Here is an 18,196-nt window from a genome sequence, read left to right as displayed (position 1 = left end):
TCCAAGTTGATAGTGACTGAGAAGGGTAGGAAGATCAGTTAATGGGACCATAATGCTGCCCAACTGCAACTTTAACTGCTACGTGAAAACAACATCACATGCATATGCTCCATTTTTAATCTTTCTGGGGACACAATTTTGTGTCACCAACTACACATCCACATTAATTAATGCATGTTCTTCATTGCATTCAAGACACCATACTCCATACCATCAATTGTTATTGTTATTGTGATTACTACTTTCAAGTTTCGTGACAAAATCTTATTGGGATTATGATGGAACCAATCGGAGAAGAAAGATCCTTGTCAGAAACACCAACTTGGGCTGTGGCAACTGTTGTCACTATTCTTGTTTCTCTTAGTTTCTTGTTTCATGGCACATTAAAGAAGTTTCTTAAGGTGAATCAAGATCTTCCCTTTTTTTCCATTGTCACTGTGTGTGTGATCCAAGAATTTCTAATGAGTTTTTCATGTAGTGGATGGCCAGAACCAAGAGAAAATCTCTGCTTTCTGCTCTGGAAAAGATCCAAGAAGGTAATATACATAGTACTATTCCCATAAACATTTCAAAATGTGTAAAACTTACTATCAAATTTTGATGTCCATTTGAAGCAGAATTAATGCTGTTTGGGCTGCTGTCATTGATCATGGGTCATTGGATTATCTTTGTGGCGAAGATTTGTGTCAAATCATCAGCATTAAGCAGCATGTTCTTCCCTTGTGCAGTCAAAGACATTTCTGGAACAGCAGTGCAACACAATATTTTCTGGCATACTTCACACTATAATAACAGTGATTCCAAAGAGAAACTCCACATTGGCCTCCGAAATTATTGTCCTGAGGTACTACTTTCAATTCTTAATCAGCTAATGCAAGCAATCTAGTTTCTTTCAATTCTAAAAGTTTGTGACTTTGCTTCTTCTTGTAGGGACATGAATCATTGGCTTCTTATGAGAGCCTTGAGCAGCTTCATCGCTTTATGTTTGTTCTTGCAATCACACATGTTACATATAGCTTTGTTGCTGTTGCCTTGGCCATGATCAAGGTTGATTCAGCAGTCAATGATCAAAACTTTCTTCTTGCTTTTCCTATTTTGTGGTTATTAGATACTAATATTTATGTCTTTTAGTTTCATTCAGATATATAGCTGGAGAACATGGGAAAATGAAGCAAAGACTATGGCTTTACAACAAAGCTTGCAAGGTTACTACTTTCACATTATATAACTTTTCATTGAGCTGATAATTAGTTTAATTTGTTATTTCTGATCTTTCTTTTTTGTTTAAGTAACTCCTATCAAATTCTGTTAGTTTAGGTACTCCACAAACTACATCAAGCATAAGATTGAATCGGCTTACAACGTTCGTCTTTCACCAAACATCCCATCCCTGGAGTAATCACAAAGTTCTTGTTTGGCTGGTATTCTACATACCCTTTCTTTCTTTTCTTGTTTTATCTTTTAACGTAGTGTTTGTTTAGAGGACTAAAACATGGTATTAGCAATTCATTGTGAAAGGGTCAACACAATCAAAGGAAAATAGCATCTCATATACTGACATTGATGATCCTACATTGCTTGCAGCTATGCTTCAGCCGCCAATTCTGGAGTTCTATCAACTGTGCTGATTACATGGCGTTGCGCTTAGGCTTCATTACTGTCAGTATTCTTTTGTTCTTGAAAACATATGAAGAAGCTAATGTTTCTGCATTTTCTTATTGCTATATGTATATACTTTTCTTCTGGTGTTCTGTAGAATCATGAACTTCCCCTGACATATGATTTCCACAACTATATGCTTCGAAGCATGGATGATGAATTTCGTGACATTGTTGGTGTTAGGTAATTGCTCTAAGATGCATTTGGAGCCTTTCTTTAATTAGTTAACAAATTTAGTAACTGTATAGTTGGACTTAGCTTAATTATAATTGAATAAAGATATGATTAAGTATATATTGCAAACATGCATATGATTATCAAAGCTAGCACATTGAAGGCTACCTTTATATTGAATCTCTTTGTTTTATTGTTTTTGGAAGTAAGAAATTGATAGCTTTCATTTGGACTTTTGACAGTGTGCTTCTCTGGATATATGCCATATGCTGCATATTTCTAAATTTTCATGGTAAGTTGCTGGGAGTATAAAACTTGGATCAAAAGCTTCTTGTTGAGAAAATGATGGTCTAAATTTTTCTACTCTCATTCAGGAAGCAACTTTTACTTTTGGCTTTCCTTTGTTCCAGCAATTGTAAGTCCTAACATGATGTATGTTGTGACTTATTCACTTACAATCTATCTTTTACACTCTACCAACTAACTTGTTTATTCAGTTGATACTCATAATTGGTACTAAATTGCACCGAGTGGTGGTAAAGTTGGCTACTGAAATAGTAGATCGTTGCCCTTATGTTAAGCCTCATCAGTTTAATTTGAGAGATGAACTCTTTTGGTTTGGAAAGCCAAGGTTTTTGTTGCGCTTAATACACTTGATATCCTTCTTGGTCAGTATGTATTATCATAAATTCTGCTTCCATTTTCTACCTTCCATTATTGCTTATACATAAAATTCTCTTAATCTGTTCATGTTTTCCTCTTCTTGTAATCTTGCAGAATGCGTTTGAGATGGCATCTTTCTTGTGGTCCTTGGTAAGATAACGTTATATGATTAGACGACTGTGTAAAACTTCGCGCGCAAACTACTAACTACTAACCATAACATTTCATTGCATAATCTTTTGAGTTGCAGTGGGAAATCAAAGAACCTTCTTGTTTCATGAAAAACAAAACCTTTATTGCAATCCGCTTATCATTCGGGTACATATACATTTGTTGTTAAACTTGTTTCTCAATACAGTTTTCTTCATGTGAAGTTGATAGTTGACAGATGTTAGATAACAATTTATTTCTCAATTAGCAACTTCATATGAAGATAACTACACGTGAGTTTCTACCATATAACAAATTTTGTTTCTTTTGATAACTATTCTACAGGGTAGTCTCACAAGTATGGTGCAGCTTCATAACATTTCCTCTATATGTTATCATCACACAGGTTAAGGAGATTCTTGTTGTTCATGTTGTTGTTCTACATTATTAGAAGTTGTTCTCAAAATGGTTGGTTATGTGAATGCAGATGGGGTCAAGGTTCAAGAAGTCAGTGGTGTCAGAGAATGTGAGAGAATCACTGTCTAAATGGCAGAGAAGAGTGAAGCACAAACAGAGTTCCCCTCAAGCACTGGTTTCTGAAACATCTCCATCATCGGATTCTGGTATCAACAATGCAATGGACAAGTTAATCAGTGGGGAAGGAACCTCCTCTGGAACTAAACATGATTATTCTTACTCTCATCATCATTTTGATTATGTCACTTCCAGAAGACAAAGAAATGAACCATTTCTTAGTCATGATGATGATGATGATGATTCATATCCTCTTCCACTTTCTTGAGATTATTTTGTTAACATTGTGAAAATTGTGATGAATTGATTTGGAGAACTTAGCATTATTACATCCAAAAAAATGGATGTGATTATAATTAAAATATTTTACACTGTCAATATATTAAAATTAAATTATAAAAATATATGGTCTTATAATATAAATTAAAGCTATTTTTACTTCCCTTAATCAAAATTTAACAATAATATCCAAGTATATCCCAAAATAATTTTTTTTAACAGCAAACTGAGACTAGTTCTCATTATAATTAAAAAAAAAAACTTATGATTAGCCATTTTTAATGTGAGGTAGTGCAAAGAGATTCATTTATACACTGAAACTGTGAAACATACGCGCCTGAAAAATAAAGTAAATAAGTGAGATTTTGCAAAACTCTTAGACATGTGTGCATTTTCCTTTCTTCAAGTTAGAAATTAGAGGAATCCGTGAACATGTAGCGTGGCAATGAAAGCCATGCACATTAATCAAAGTTTAGTAAGGACACACAAGACACGACAATTCCTTTCACATGTTAGTTAAGTTGCTCACTACAATAATATAAATTACACGTAACTGCTTCATATAATTCCTCAATCACCGTCTATGCATATTCATGTGACTCCTATATACCACTTTTTGGCCTTGTAAATCGTGAGCTTCAATAACTTAATCCATGCATCATAAACTGTGCACAAAAGAAAGTAGGGCTGTATTTATTCCGAAAATATGATAAAATAAGATACTAAAAATAAAAAATAAAAATATAAAAATTAATATTTTATTTAAAAAATTTAAAAAATATAAAAATTTTGTTAACTTATGGTATAAAGATATAAATTAAGTATATCATAAAAAATTTTTTATAACAATTATTATAAAAAAATTATATTATATTTTTAAAATATATTTTTAAAAAATAAGTTAGTTAAATTCAAAATATAATTATAAAAAAATAAAAAATATATTTTTTATTAATATTTTTTATTTATTAAAATAAATATAAAATATATAAATTTTATATCTTTAAATATTATATTTTTATTTATATCTCATCTGATAAATATAATTTTATATCTCTTTTTATTCTTCCGTCTGTATAAACAAACGCAAAAAAAATTTAAAGACGACAAGGGGAGTTGGGCCACTAGTCATAGTTAGAAGGTGTCAAAGATGATGTAGTCATTATTTTGAGTAGGACTGGGACAACCTTTTCAATTAACATAACAGTTATAGAAGTAAAGTACATTTCTTAACAGACATAGTAATTATTTACAATAAATGCAATTCTAAACTTACTTCTTCTTGAAAATTCCATCCTTCTCTCTTTTTGTATAAAGAAAACAAACAACCTCATGTGAAATTAATGGGTAAAAATTATTAGATAAAAATTTAGGTAAATTAATAAAATTATTTAATAATTTTTAGTTATTAACTTTACGTAAAATTGATTGCATTTAAACTTTCAATTAAAAAAATATATGATAATTTTTGTTTATTTTGACATAAGAATATATGAAGTTCATACAGAGAAAATAATAAAATATGGTTGTAAAAGAAAAATAAAAATTTGAGATAAATTTTATATTATTTAGTTGGGTGAAATGTGTGTTTTGTATATGATAAGAACAACCTACTTATAAGGTTAAAGAATAAAATCTAAATATAATTGCAAAATCAATCTGATAAAGATGAACCTAAACCAATTTAATATCAAACTAAATAAAATCAAAAGCAATCACATATATAATATAGTAATATACTATGATATTATTTTATTATAACATTTTTATATTAAGTGATTTAACTATTTCAACAATAAATAAATTTATTCTTATCCAATTAGATTATTATCACAACTATTCTCTACAGTTAATAAGAAGATATATCATCAAACTATTTAAATTGGTAAAATTGCATCTATATATTTATTTATATCATATAAAAATTGATCTAAATATATAATAAAAAATAAATTTTTGTCATATATATTACTCTTTGTATTTGTATCACTTCAATAATTTTACATACATAATAATTTTGCAATTTTATAATATAAAAAATAATTAAATTTCTATAGAATATTAATGTGTCATATACTCATATATTATCAACTGTTATAAACTTTAAATAAATTTTAATATACTATTAAAAAAATTTTTAAATTTCTTCATTAATCAAATTTAGTACATACTGTTACTCAATTAAGTTAAAAAATAATGGTTAAATATAATTATTATGTACATTAAAATTGTATTTTTTTGTATTTTTCGAATAATTATATAAATCATATACAAATTGCTAGTCGAATGTTTTGTATAATATTTTTACATATTATCTAATTCATTTCTAAACAATAGAGCATGTTAAATCTATACTATATAGCATAATTAATTTTGCATATCAAACAGATATATTAAACTAAACAATCATATTAGGTGTATACTAAAATTATTCATTAGTAGAATATACATTATAATATAAAATATACATTAAAAATAAATACAAAATACACATTAAATGCTAATAAAACTTCCCCATAAAAGGCTTTGGCTTTTTGTATTCACTATCAAGTTTTCTGGGTTTGGAAATGGGAAAGAGAACGAAACCAGTTTCAGAGTATCTAAATGCTCTCTCATTGTTTTGTTTATATTGCAGAGTAGTGATTTCTGCAAAGCACAACACTGGAGCAGGTGTAGTCCCAGGCAAAATCAATGTTCATCTTGTTCCACATTCCCATGATGATGTTGGTTGGCTCAAAACTGTTGACCAATACTATGTTGGATCAAACAGAACTATTCAGGTTCCTCTTAGTCTCATACAGTTACTTGCATTGTTCTTTTAGTTTCTAGCCTCATTGGTGTATTGTGTTTGAATGTTTTTCAGGTGGCATGTGTTGAGAATGTGCTGGACTCTGTGGTTATGTCACTGCAGAAGGACCCAAATAGGAAATTTGTGTTTGCTGAAGTGGTAATATATATATAGTATATGTTGAAAACTTATCTGCAGTTAACTTCGTGTAAAGTTGATTAAATGATTTGACAAACTTGACTAAAGTGTCATCTAACTGCTCTATTAACATGAATGGTATACTATGGCAGGCATTTTTCAATAGATGGTGGGTAGAACAAAATCAAGAGACACAAGCAATAGTGAGAAAGCTTGTGGATGCAGGGCAGCTAGAATTCATGTATGCAATTATTTAGTTAGTTAGTTAGTTAGTTATCTTTGATGTCAATGAGGAATGAATGTGATTGTGATGATGGCAGAAACGGTGGTTGGTGCATGCATGATGAAGCAACCACCCATTACATAGACATGATTGATCAAACTACATTTGGTCATCTCTTCATCAAGAAACACTTCAACAAGGTCCCTCGAGCCGGGTGGCAGATTGATCCATTTGGGCATTCTGCTGTTCAAGCTTATCTCCTTGGTGCTGAGGTGTGTTGTCTTCAATTGGAATGTTAAGTGTATTAAATCCTAATTGTGAGAGTGGTTGTTCTGAACAAAAATGAAAACTTTGATTTGATACTGTTCTTGCAGCTTGGGTTTGAATCTCTACACTTTGCTAGGATTGATTATCAGGATAGAGATAAGCGAAAAGTTGATAAATCTCTCGAAGTTGTGTGGCGTGGATCCAAAACATTTGAATCTTCAGCACAGGTCTTGATTGGAACTTGTGTACTCTCAATCATTTCTTTAGCTTAAAAATGACTAATTCTGTTGATTGTTTTCTGCAGATTTTTGCCAATGCTTTTCCGGTTCATTATAGTCCACCAGCAGGTTTTCATTTTGAAATCGATGATACCTATGATCCCATCCAGGTTCTAACATTCTATCTACTACTTGAAAGTTGAAACCTTTTGGATTATTGCAGATATTTTGTTAAACCAAGAGGCTCATTCATGCTATGTTACAATCTGTATGCAATTTTCAGGATGATCCTCATCTATTTGATTACTATGTTAAAGATCGAGTTGAGGACTTCATTGCTGCTGCTGTTGCACAAGTAATCCCATTATCTACAAGATCTTATGCTAATGCATAGTGCAATTTTCTTAATGTTCATTCCTGCCATTCAAAATTGAATAAATATAAAAGGAAGTGTGTTTAAAGTTTAAAGTTTGCTTGTACATATAATAGGCAAATGTGACTAGAACAAACCATGTTATGTGGACAATGGGCGATGATTTCCAATACCAATATGCAGAAACTTGGTTCAAGCAAATGGATAAACTAATTCACCATGTTAATAAGGATGGCAGAGTGAATGCTTTGTATTCTACACCATCACTTTACACTGATGCTAAAAATGCAGCAAACCAATCATGGCCTCTGAAAACTGACGACTACTTTCCGTAAGGATCTGTTTAAGGTTCTTTTCTTAATGAAGCAGCTCATGCTCTTATTATTGATGATGATTTATTTTTTTTAGGTATGCAGATAGAGTAAATGCTTATTGGACAGGATATTTCAGCAGTCGCCCTGCATTTAAGAGATATGTTAGGATGCTGAGTGGATACTACTTGGTATGATTCACATCGGTTTAATGATTTCACACTTCTTTGATTCTTATTTTACTCGGAGAAAATAAAATCAGTCTTTATGTATTTGTATATATTTCTTAAAAATTAAGAAGAATTGCAAAAGAATATGTAAAAGAAGCAACTAACAGCAGCTTTTAGCATTTTCAATCTTATAGAAGATTTGAACCTGAAATCATTTCTTTGTTTGGTCCTCAAAATACAACAATTCTGAACAAATGATCATTGCCAATATTTCAATTTTTCGATATAGACAGCGCGTCAACTTGAATTCTTGGCTGGAAAGAAAACCACAGTAAGCCAGATTTATGACCTTGGAGATGCTCTAGCAATTGCACAGCATCATGATGCTATTTCTGGTACTGCCAAGCAGCATACAACTAATGACTACATGAAAAGGCTCGCTATTGGAGCATCTAAGGTCAGCAGCATCAAATTTTGAAAAATGATCATAATCTATTTTTGTGTCCTACATTAGAATTTGTTTTCCAGTAATATAATTCTCCACATTGGTTTCATATAGGCTGAAGCTGTCATTAGTTCTTCTTTGGCTAATCTTGCTAGCAAGAATCCTGGAGTTCATCACTCAACACCTGCATCGGTATTTTCCCAGGTAACTAATTCCAAATCATACTACGGTTATGGAACAAACTCATCTTAACTGAATGATTTAAGCAGTCAACTGTCTTGTCTATGTGCCCTGCAAAATCATATATATATAAACATGTTGCATTGACATTCATTTTTAGTACTTGATTATCCAACTTATGTAAAATGTGTTTTTGAAGATTATGAAGTTGATCCTCATATTTTGCTTTCTAATCTGTCATTTGATTTTATCAGTGTCAACTACTCAATATCAGTTACTGCCCACCAACATCAGACAATAATCTTCAAGGAAAAAGTTTGGTAATGTTATTACATTTTTGTTTATGAATGTTGGTTAAATTTTTGTAATTTTATTATCATATCTTAATGCTTGATTCCAGGTGTTAGTGGTATATAATCCACTTGGATGGAATCGTTCTGATATTATCAGAATACCAGTGAGTATATGTTTGCTTATATTATTGTGGTTACTTTGTACATTTTTGCACAATGAGACTAGAACTATTCTCTGCTTTTAGGTTAATGATGCTAATCTTGTTGTCGAAGATTCGTTCGGGAATAAGGTCGAAACACAATATGTGGAAGTGGATAATGTTACAAGAAATTTAAGAGAATTATATGTCAAGGCCTATTTAGGATTCTCACCAAAGCAAGCCCCAAAATACTGGCTTCTGTTTCAGGTGTCAGTGCCTCCTCTTGGATGGACTACATACTTCATTTCTAGAGCACTGGGAAAAGGTATGTGCGAGTTTAATTTTGATTCATGAACTGTATTCAATCGAATTGATTCTTTTGGATGATCATATAAGCAGTAAGGCTAAAAGGTTGTTACTTTCGTTAATGTTGAGTTACATAATTCAATGTTTGTAAAAAAAAAAAAAAAGTTCCCAGTTCTGTTTCTCATCTATATTTTCTGCTTCTGATATGCCTTTGTATATTGTCTTGAAATTTGAGTAGGCAAAGGTAGAAATGGATTTGTCTCATCACATTCAATCATTCAGAAAAACAAGACCATTGAATTAGGACCCGGAAATTTGAAGATGTCCTTTTCTTCCAAGTCTGGAAAACTTGAAAGGATGTATAATTCAAGAACTGGAGTAAGTAAATTTGCATGTTTATAAGGCAAACAAGAATTTCCATTTTTTTTTAATTATTGAGGTGTCATTCATGATAAATTTCACAACCAAAAAAATTCTACAATATTTATTTGTTAATGAAAATTGGCCTTCAACAAATTCATGCATCAAAGAAAAGGTTCTGGTTGACAAACCAAATTTTCCAGGTTGATATACCAATTCAGCAAAGCTATCTCTGGTATGGCTCTAGCGACGAGTCGGATCAGGTATTTGAATTTGATTCACAGAGTACTCATTCCAATGACAATTAAACCAAAAGAGTGTTCTTTAATATCAGTGTGTGTTTTTTCTCTAGGCTTCTGGTGCATATATATTCCGGCCTAATGGATCCTCTCCAAGTATTGTTTCAAGATCAGTAAGTTTCAGCTAGTGTACCAAAACTTAAATGTTATAAGGCTTTACTTTTTTATGCAAGATATTGTGGATTAATATGATATAATACAGGTGTCCTACAAGGTAGTTCAAGGACCACTAGTTCATGAGGTACATCAGAATATTAGTTCTTGGATTTACCAGGTTAGAAAATCTTATTATATATCAATTTATGTGAGAGTTTTGTTCTTAAGATGAGTTGCATGATTGGCTTATTATTTGTTTATGATAGGTCACTAGGCTCTACATAGATAAAGAGCATGCTGAAGTTGAATACACTGTAAGTCACTTTAGCACTATGCCTTTGTTTGGATTATGAACAGATAAGGTAATGAGTTTAAGACAAATTCATTTGTGCAGATTGGTCCAATTCCCACAGATGATGAAGTTGGGAAAGAGGTGATCACACAAATGACATCAAATATGGTTACAAACAAGGAATTTTATACTGATTCTAATGGAAGAGATTTTCTCAAACGGGTAAACTCTTAATTACACAACTTTTCTTCCATTGACAAAGAAGAATCCGGTGATGTAAACCGAAAAAAATGGTTATGCAGGTTCGAGGTTATAGGGAAGATTGGCCCCTTGAAGTTAATCAACCTGTAGCAGGAAACTATTATCCAGTAAGGCCTTCACTCAATTTATTTTTCATGTTGCTAATGATTGGTATTTGGTTTTTCTAAAAATGTTTTATCTTTACTTGTGTCTCCCTTTGCAGCTTAATTTAGGAATTTATATTAAGGATAAGAAGTCTGAATTCTCAGTCCTAGTTGATCGTGCCACTGGTGGCGCGAGCATTAGAGATGGTGAGGTGGAACTAATGCTTCATAGGTACAATACCAAACAACATGAAATTACATGTTATTTCAGTAAGATTTCATTGTATGCAGAACACTCACTCATAGCTTATTTTTCTTACCACACAAGGCGCATGCTCACCGAGGATGGCAGAGGAGTAGGCGAATCACTTGATGAACAAGTTTGCATAGATGATAAATGCCAAGGGCTAACAGTATGCCAACATCACCGATTAGTTTATATTTTTACACATCCTCCTAGCTAATTGATTCAATGAAAAAAGAATGTTCATGTTAAGGCATATATATGTTTGACTGAAATGCAGATAATTGTAAATCACTCTGAAGTAAAATCATTCTTTGTATTAGGTAAGAGGAAACTATTACATGGGCATCCACAAACTAGGAGATGGTTCCCGGTGGCGCCGTTCAACTGGTCAGGAAGTTTACTCCCCACTCTTATTGGCTTTTACACACGAGGTATGCCTTCATACTATGACATGATTTACTTGATATGTTATGCTACATTTCATTGCCAATTTGCCATATAACATATATTCGATGTTGAATAATTGATCAGAACATAGGAAATTGGAAGTCCTCGTATTTGAGCAAAGGAACTTTGATGGACCCAAATTACAGCTTGCCTCCCAATGTTGCTTTGATAACTCTTGAGGTACACTTAGCTACAATAGTTTTCTGCTCTTGCATTGCACCCGTGCGCGCGCAATTCGTACGCACGCTCTCTTACTCGATGCATTTTGCAGGAATTGGATGATGGCAGTGTGCTCCTCCGTTTGGCACATCTATATGAGGTAAACTATTATAACTAATTAGCAGGAATCACTTGATGCTAACTTTCTTTCTGCTACCAAATTACTCAAAGTTTGCCTCATGTTTTTTCAATGCTAAACCAGCAAGGTGAAGATGCTCACTATTCAAGTTTGGCCAAAGTTAAATTGAAGAGAATGTTTGCCTCAAAAAAGGTAACTTAACACTCTCCCATAGATGAGTACAATGTGAAATTTTTCCCGTCCAAGTGAAGAACAGTTTTGTTTAAATGTTTGATTGGTAATTAGTGCTTTTTCCTCAAACATTTTGTAGATAAAGGAATTAAAGGAGGTTAGTTTATCAGCAAACCAAGAGAAGTCAAACATGAAGAAGAAGACATGGAAGGTTGAGGGCGACAAGGGGCAACAACCACCACCACCACTTAAAGGTGGACCTGTTAACAGTTTCCATCTTCTTGTTGAGCTTGGCCCCATGGAAATACGTACATTCCTCTTGAAATTTTGAAAACAATGTACATAACATTAATTAGTACAAGGATCTTCGTTAAAACAAAAATCAGCATCTTATGAATAATAATACAAAAGCAAAATTGAGATTATTAATGTCGGTCCAACAATATCATATCACCATTTTATTTAGGATGTTTTTTCTTAACACTTAAGATAAAAAAAATAAAATAAAAAAGGAACGTGTTTCTGTTTCCGAAGCGCGTAACATAACTGTAAGCAGAAATAAAATAAGATAAAGTTCATACCGGTATTCGGGCGGGAAGCTTCAGAAAATGAGTTGGCGCCACGCGTCAGTTTTCGATTGGTCCAGCTTGCTTCCCTCGCAAAAAGAACAACAATATGAATATCCACACCTGGGTGAGAGTGTTACTGAAGTGACAAGTTTCCGAATTTCGATCTCGTTCATCAATGGATTCCCTCTCCCAAAAACCTAAACCCAGAAACTCTCTCTACCCAGAAGTAATCGATTCCAACCCCGAAGCCAATTCGTCCTTCCAAAAACCTAATTATCAACAGCAGAGTTCTCTCTACCCTTCCCTTGACGTTGATGACCTCAGCGACCTTGTCCAAACCCTATTTCCCCGAAATGACACCGGAAGCAGCGATGGCAGTGTTCATTCGCCGTCTGCTCCACCGGCCGCTACCGAGGAGGTCCTCATCAGGATCCCCGGCGCCATCCTCAACCTCATCGACACCCACTACAGCGTCGAGCTCGCTTCCGGCGACTTCTCCATCATCCGCCTCCGGCAGGGTGACAGCGCCGTCGCCGTTTACGCCCGCGTTGCCGACGAGATCCAATGGCCCCTCGCCAAGGACGAAACCGCCGTCAAGGTTGACGACTCTCACTACTTTTTCTCCTTCCGACCCCCCAAGGGATCCGAATCCGATTCCGATTCCGACGAAGAAGATCAGCGTAGCCGCGGGAAAGATAAGAGCGGTTCCGATCTGCTGAGCTATGGGTTGACGATTGCGTCGAAGGGGCAAGAGGGATTGTTGAGGGAGCTGGACGCGGTTTTGCAGAGCTGTAGCAATTTCTCGGTGCAGAAGGTTTCTGAGAGTTCGAAGAAAAAAGGGGAGGTTCTAGATGGTTCATTGGCGAAGGAGACTTCGCCAAAGGATTTAGATTCGGCCAAGAAGAAGGAGATGTTGGAGGAGCGAAGCGCTGCGTATTGGACCACGCTGGCCCCAAATGTGGAGGATTATAGTGGAACCGCGGCGAGGATGATTGCGGCGGGTTCCGGGCACGTGATCAAGGGGATTCTTTGGTGTGGGGATGTGACTGTGGAGAGGTTGAAATGGGGGAACGAGGTTATGAAGAAGAGGATGAGCCCTCGCTCGCAGGCTCAAGTTAGCCCTGAAACCATGAAGCGGATTAGAAGGTTTGTTTGGTGTTATATGATCTTGTTATTGTAATAATGTTGTTCTTTCTTTGCTCAAAGTTTCATTTTTTAAATCTCTTGCTATTTAAAGTAGTATTTTAAAGTGTCTCAATCTTTTGTGATTGTTGTTTTCTAGCTAATGTTTTGTAGCCAAAGAAGTTAGAGTTGTTATACTTGTCTTTTCTTCTTGTTTATCAGTTTTGAGCTATTTATATACTTGACACTCTTTTTCTTTTCTGTTTTTCTTTTAAGGGTTAAGAGAGTGAGTAAAATGACAGAGAAGGTGGCAAATGGGTTCCTGTCCGGTGTCCTGAAAGTCTCTGGATTCTTCGCCAGTTCATTGGCAAACTCAAAAGCAGGAAAGAAGTTCTTCAGCATGCTCCCAGGGGAAGTTGTGCTTGCATCATTGGATGGATTCAGTAAGTCAAAGTTACATTGTTGCTTGTATTTGATATTGTTAATCAATATGCACCAGCAAAATCAGCAAAATATTGCTTGCTGCTTGGAGTTGCACACTCTATCCTATAGCTAAACACGAAATATCTTCCTAGTTACTATATGGGACGAAGGGAATAAGTAGATGACCCTCTATCTTCTCTGGACAAATAAAAGAAAATAAGATATAACTGTTAGCTTCTTAAGAATTTTCTTTTTGTGGGCTTCAAAGTTCATGCTTTCTATTTGTTATACATTTATAGGAATATAACAGAAACTGAATGAGGTGGAAATGGGATGTTTGCCTATATAGGAGTTGTTTTGGTAAATGTTACAATCTGTTTAGGTGTAACGTTGTTGGCTGCGTATTATATTTATTTTACCCTTGTAATTATATTGCATCATCTAAAGGATATTTTAGATGTAGAGTTATCTTATTTGTTTTCAAATAGTTGTGAAGTTTAGCATGAGATTGAAAAATATTTTAGTGTACACCGAGTTTGTCACTCATATATGTGCTTACAACAGAGGATGATGCCATTGGAATATCATAATGATTGTTTCATGTTTACTTTGTCAATCCCTTATCATTGGGTTATTTTGCAATCAGAATCTATAATTTGATTACAGAGACGTGTAAACTACATTAATTGTTTGGAGTTTGAGAATGCTGGTGTTTTGTCTATGATGCTGAATTGTTAGATCAGAGTCAGTTAGATTATGTGCCATTTTTTAGTTTTGATTAATCATTTAGTGCTTGTTTGGGCATCATTAAGTTGATAAAAAAAAATTTTCAACGAAAAAAGATCTTTTTTTTATTTTTTAGCGTGTTTGGTAAATTTTTAGTAGTAAAAGTAAAAGTACTAGAAAAATTAAAAAAAAAAAACATATTTTTTGAAAAGTTACAATTTACATCTTTTTTTAAAAGATCTTTTTTCTTTAAAAGAAAGATGTTTTTCACATAACAAATAAACAAAAAACTATTTTTATATGGTTATACCCAAATATAATTGATAAAATAAAAAGATCTTTTTGCATGAGTTATCCAAACATAAAATTACTTTTACTTTTCTATAAGATCTTTTCTTAAAAGTTCACCCAAATAAGCCCTTAAGCATTTGAAAGAGAACATTAGAGAAATTGTGGAGATGCCGGCATGTGATATGAAGGTCACAGGTTCAAGTCAATCAACCACTGATGTCTGCATTGGGTTAGATGTTTTACATTCTCCCATTTGGGTGCGGTCCTTTCATGGACCTTGTGTAATGCAGGATGTTTTGCACGGGGCTGCCCTTTTTTTATTCCCGTAATCATTTGCTTTTCATCTAATCTCCTTGATCTGCATTTAGGTATTGTTAGGGCTTTCCAGCCTTGCCATAAATCTGTTTGTCTGTAATCATTTATATTTATCTGGCTGCACAATTTTATATTAGTAATTTTAAGATCAACTGGCGATGATTCTGTTGGTACTTCATATTTTACCAACCTAACTACTATTACACTGCTAATTTTTCCTGTGATAGATCTATCCTGGAAAAGTTTGAATTTCCAAATTTACATACTGTTTTGTGTTTTTGTTTTCTTGTAAACAGATAAAGTGTGTGATGCTGTCGAAGTAGCTGGAAGAAATGTAATGTCAACATCATCCGATGTAACAACTGAGCTTGTCAATCATAGGTAAAGTTTCTTTGATGTATAATCTAGAATTCTAGATCATAAAATAGGTATATTATTAGGATTTTAATATGTTGATTGTATCATCTGTATTTCCTAAACTTAAAAGCTCATGCTCTCTGGCTATTCTACTGTTATGATATTATGGGGGCATATAGTACACCAGTAATTTCACTGTGGCATGTAAAATCCTGCATCAAATACCCAGAGCTCAAGGATTGCATTGAATTTGGTGTAATTTTATAAGAAAATTACCAACAAAAGAAACCAGCAGAGCTTTAAAATTATATAAGGATTGCATTTTGGTGTATTGTTAAATTGTTATAGGCAAAATTCTTTCCTTGATTTCCTTTCTGATGTGAGTCCAGATGAAATTTCTTTTACAACTTAGAGAACGACATCCATTCTAGGAAATCTTTTTGGTGTTTTATTTTCATTGACATTAGATGTGTGGTTGAATTTCCATTCGTTCTCTAACAGTTCGGAAGTGATATTGGACATTTTTATACTGCAGATATGGAGATCAGGCTGCTGAGGCGACAAAGGAAGGGCTTGGTGCTGCTGGTCATGCTTTGAGTGCTGCTTGGGCTGCTGTCAAGATTAGGAAAGCTCTTAACCCTAAGAGTGCTCTTAAACCTACCTCCCTCGCCAAAACTGGTCTTAAAGCTGCAGCTGAGGAATTTAAGGCCAAAAGTTCCAAGTAATTATGCGAAGATTAGTTGAATTTAATTTTATGTAAAGCTTATGTCAGCTTTCCATTACCTACTTTTTTCTCGGAGAGAACATGAGAAGTTGAGAACATAAACATATCATTTGTTGCTTTTAGTGTATTCATGTACATGTGTAAAGTGTGGCTATTGTATTTATTTCTCTTGTGGCATGAAAAAAAATTCACTAATGTTTAGGGATGAATGTTAGAAATTTTAATGAAGTTTACATTTGATTCTGAGCTGCATGTATCCTTTGTTGGCATAAGTTGTTTCCAAAGTGCGTTTATAGTATCATACCACTTTCACTTTCTGTGGAACGAGGAATATTATGCTACCTTTAGTTTCTACTCCAATTTCAATGTGCTTAGAACATTGGAAGATATTGCACAGCTGAGTGCTGGAAAATCAGCCCTAATTAGTTTGTACTTTCATTATCACTTAAGGTAGTTACACATCATTTTCTCATGTTATTTTCAGTATTTGGATCTACTCAGATTGATATAAATACGAGATTTATTGTCACCTAATCTTAATACATTGCTTTTTCTAGTGCGATATTTTTGCACTTTGATCTTTAACTTTATTGTTAACTATCTTTGGCTACTCTTTTTTCACCTAATCTTATTTATTCAACATTTTCTGATGTGATATTTTGCAGTGTGATATTGATGATGATTTAAACACTCATTTGATCCTTACTGGCTCCTTCCTTCTATATCAGTTGAGACAATGACATAAATAATAAGATTATGTGACATTTAGGTTTGCAAAACAAATACTAAATTGTATTTTCCTTTACTTAAACTTACTTTTCCACCGTAAGTAACAAGGGTTCCAAATGGTTCACATTTTCTGAAGATAAGCTCTACTTTTGTTTTTTAATTGTGTGACATCTTTATCATATTACGTAAGAGCAAAATGAATTTTCTAGAAGATATAAATTGTAATCATATCTATCATTAGTGCATCTATAATTTAAGCAAGCATCTCCACATGTCACAATCTGAAACGAAAATTGACATTGGAGGGAGGATCATATCAGTGGTGGACCAAGCAACTCTTGGACTTCACCTATACGTGATTCACATTTGGGGAATTAGGGTATGGGCATAGTTAGTGCCCTATGGCCTATGGAATAATATAATTTGCTGTTAGATATGCTTAATAATAATCTTTTTAAGGGGTTTGGGAAGGGTAAAGCATTATTGGAGAACCAACTTATCTAATCCCTTTTGAATGTGTACCACACAGCCTCTCATCAATTTTTCAATGTAAGATAATATTCTAAAGTCTTTGCAGCGAATCAAATCTTACTTCTGTGTGGAAACTATGTCCCCTTTATTATTATTTATATTGTAACATGTATCATATTCATATCTGGTACCTAACTAGACCCATGTTAATTTCATACTATTATGCTAAGCCTAAAACGCAGTATGCTAAATTTTTACCAGCAAGTTTGTTACTGGTAAATATGATTGTGACCTTGGATTGCTTGAACTTTTTTAGAAAATAAAAGTAATTATTATTTTTATCTATGAATATTCTGAAACACTCATAAATTAATTAAGAAAAAGTTGATATTATATTTTAAAAAATGGATTTAGTAGTCAAAATTATTAAAACACTAAAAAATTATGAAAAATTTTAAAATGACTTTTTCAAAATAATAATAATAGAATGAGATTTTTTTTAATTTTTACTAGCAAGTAGGTTAGTGATTTCTACATATAATTGTGGTGTTGGATAGCTTGACTTATTTAAAAATATTAAGAACACCGGAGTGAGGTATTTTCT

General features: G+C 33.3%; 3 protein-coding genes and 1 long non-coding RNA gene across 5 annotated transcripts; 3 read left to right on the top strand and 1 right to left on the bottom strand.

Annotated features, from left to right (window-relative positions):
* The first annotated feature begins 102 nt into the window (after nt 1-102).
* On the top strand, nt 103-3,582 carry LOC112747730 (MLO-like protein 4). 2 transcript variants are annotated; one of them, XM_025795914.2, is made up of 15 exons: nt 103-401; nt 479-536; nt 618-844; nt 931-1,047; nt 1,142-1,205; nt 1,318-1,421; nt 1,585-1,659; nt 1,757-1,842; nt 2,076-2,125; nt 2,208-2,248; nt 2,331-2,501; nt 2,611-2,646; nt 2,747-2,814; nt 2,992-3,052; nt 3,134-3,582. In XM_025795914.2, the coding sequence occupies exons 1-15, from the start codon at nt 276-278 to the stop codon at nt 3,446-3,448; spliced, it is 1,599 nt and encodes a 532-aa protein (XP_025651699.1). In that variant the 5' UTR covers nt 103-275; the 3' UTR covers nt 3,449-3,582. The 2 variants fall into 2 exon arrangements, with proteins under 2 accessions (XP_025651699.1, XP_072074591.1); XM_072218490.1 differs by having other exon boundaries at nt 142-401; nt 615-844.
* A 2,404-nt stretch (nt 3,583-5,986) lies between these two features.
* LOC112747727 (alpha-mannosidase-like) lies at nt 5,987-12,294 on the top strand. The gene is made up of 28 exons (XM_025795911.3): nt 5,987-6,239; nt 6,323-6,406; nt 6,538-6,626; nt 6,706-6,880; nt 6,983-7,102; nt 7,180-7,263; nt 7,377-7,448; nt 7,583-7,797; nt 7,875-7,968; nt 8,237-8,404; nt 8,507-8,596; nt 8,827-8,892; nt 8,973-9,029; nt 9,111-9,330; nt 9,550-9,689; nt 9,875-9,934; nt 10,024-10,083; nt 10,173-10,244; nt 10,333-10,380; nt 10,461-10,580; nt 10,661-10,726; nt 10,822-10,934; nt 11,031-11,115; nt 11,270-11,380; nt 11,481-11,576; nt 11,668-11,715; nt 11,818-11,886; nt 12,005-12,294. The coding sequence occupies exons 1-28, from the start codon at nt 6,027-6,029 to the stop codon at nt 12,194-12,196; spliced, it is 3,027 nt and encodes a 1,008-aa protein (XP_025651696.1). The 5' UTR covers nt 5,987-6,026; the 3' UTR covers nt 12,197-12,294.
* LOC112747729 (uncharacterized) lies at nt 11,244-12,581 on the bottom strand. The gene is made up of 2 exons (XR_003174960.3): nt 12,447-12,581; nt 11,244-12,183 (listed from the first exon to the last, which is right to left on the bottom strand). It is a non-coding gene; the product is annotated as an uncharacterized lncRNA (long non-coding RNA).
* Nucleotides 12,573-16,638, top strand: LOC112747728 (protein EARLY-RESPONSIVE TO DEHYDRATION 7, chloroplastic-like). The gene is made up of 4 exons (XM_025795913.3): nt 12,573-13,580; nt 13,833-13,999; nt 15,608-15,692; nt 16,204-16,638. Exons 1-4 carry the CDS (start codon nt 12,610-12,612, stop codon nt 16,391-16,393), a joined length of 1,413 nt encoding a protein of 470 aa, XP_025651698.1. The 5' UTR covers nt 12,573-12,609; the 3' UTR covers nt 16,394-16,638.
* Nucleotides 16,639-18,196: the final 1,558 nt, after the last annotated feature.

This window comes from Arachis hypogaea, chromosome 15, assembly GCF_003086295.3.
Source record: "Arachis hypogaea cultivar Tifrunner chromosome 15, arahy.Tifrunner.gnm2.J5K5, whole genome shotgun sequence".
Taxonomy (NCBI): domain Eukaryota; kingdom Viridiplantae; phylum Streptophyta; class Magnoliopsida; order Fabales; family Fabaceae; genus Arachis; species Arachis hypogaea.
Note: the sequence above shows the minus strand (reverse complement) of the source record. Positions and strands in the feature narration are given on the sequence as shown.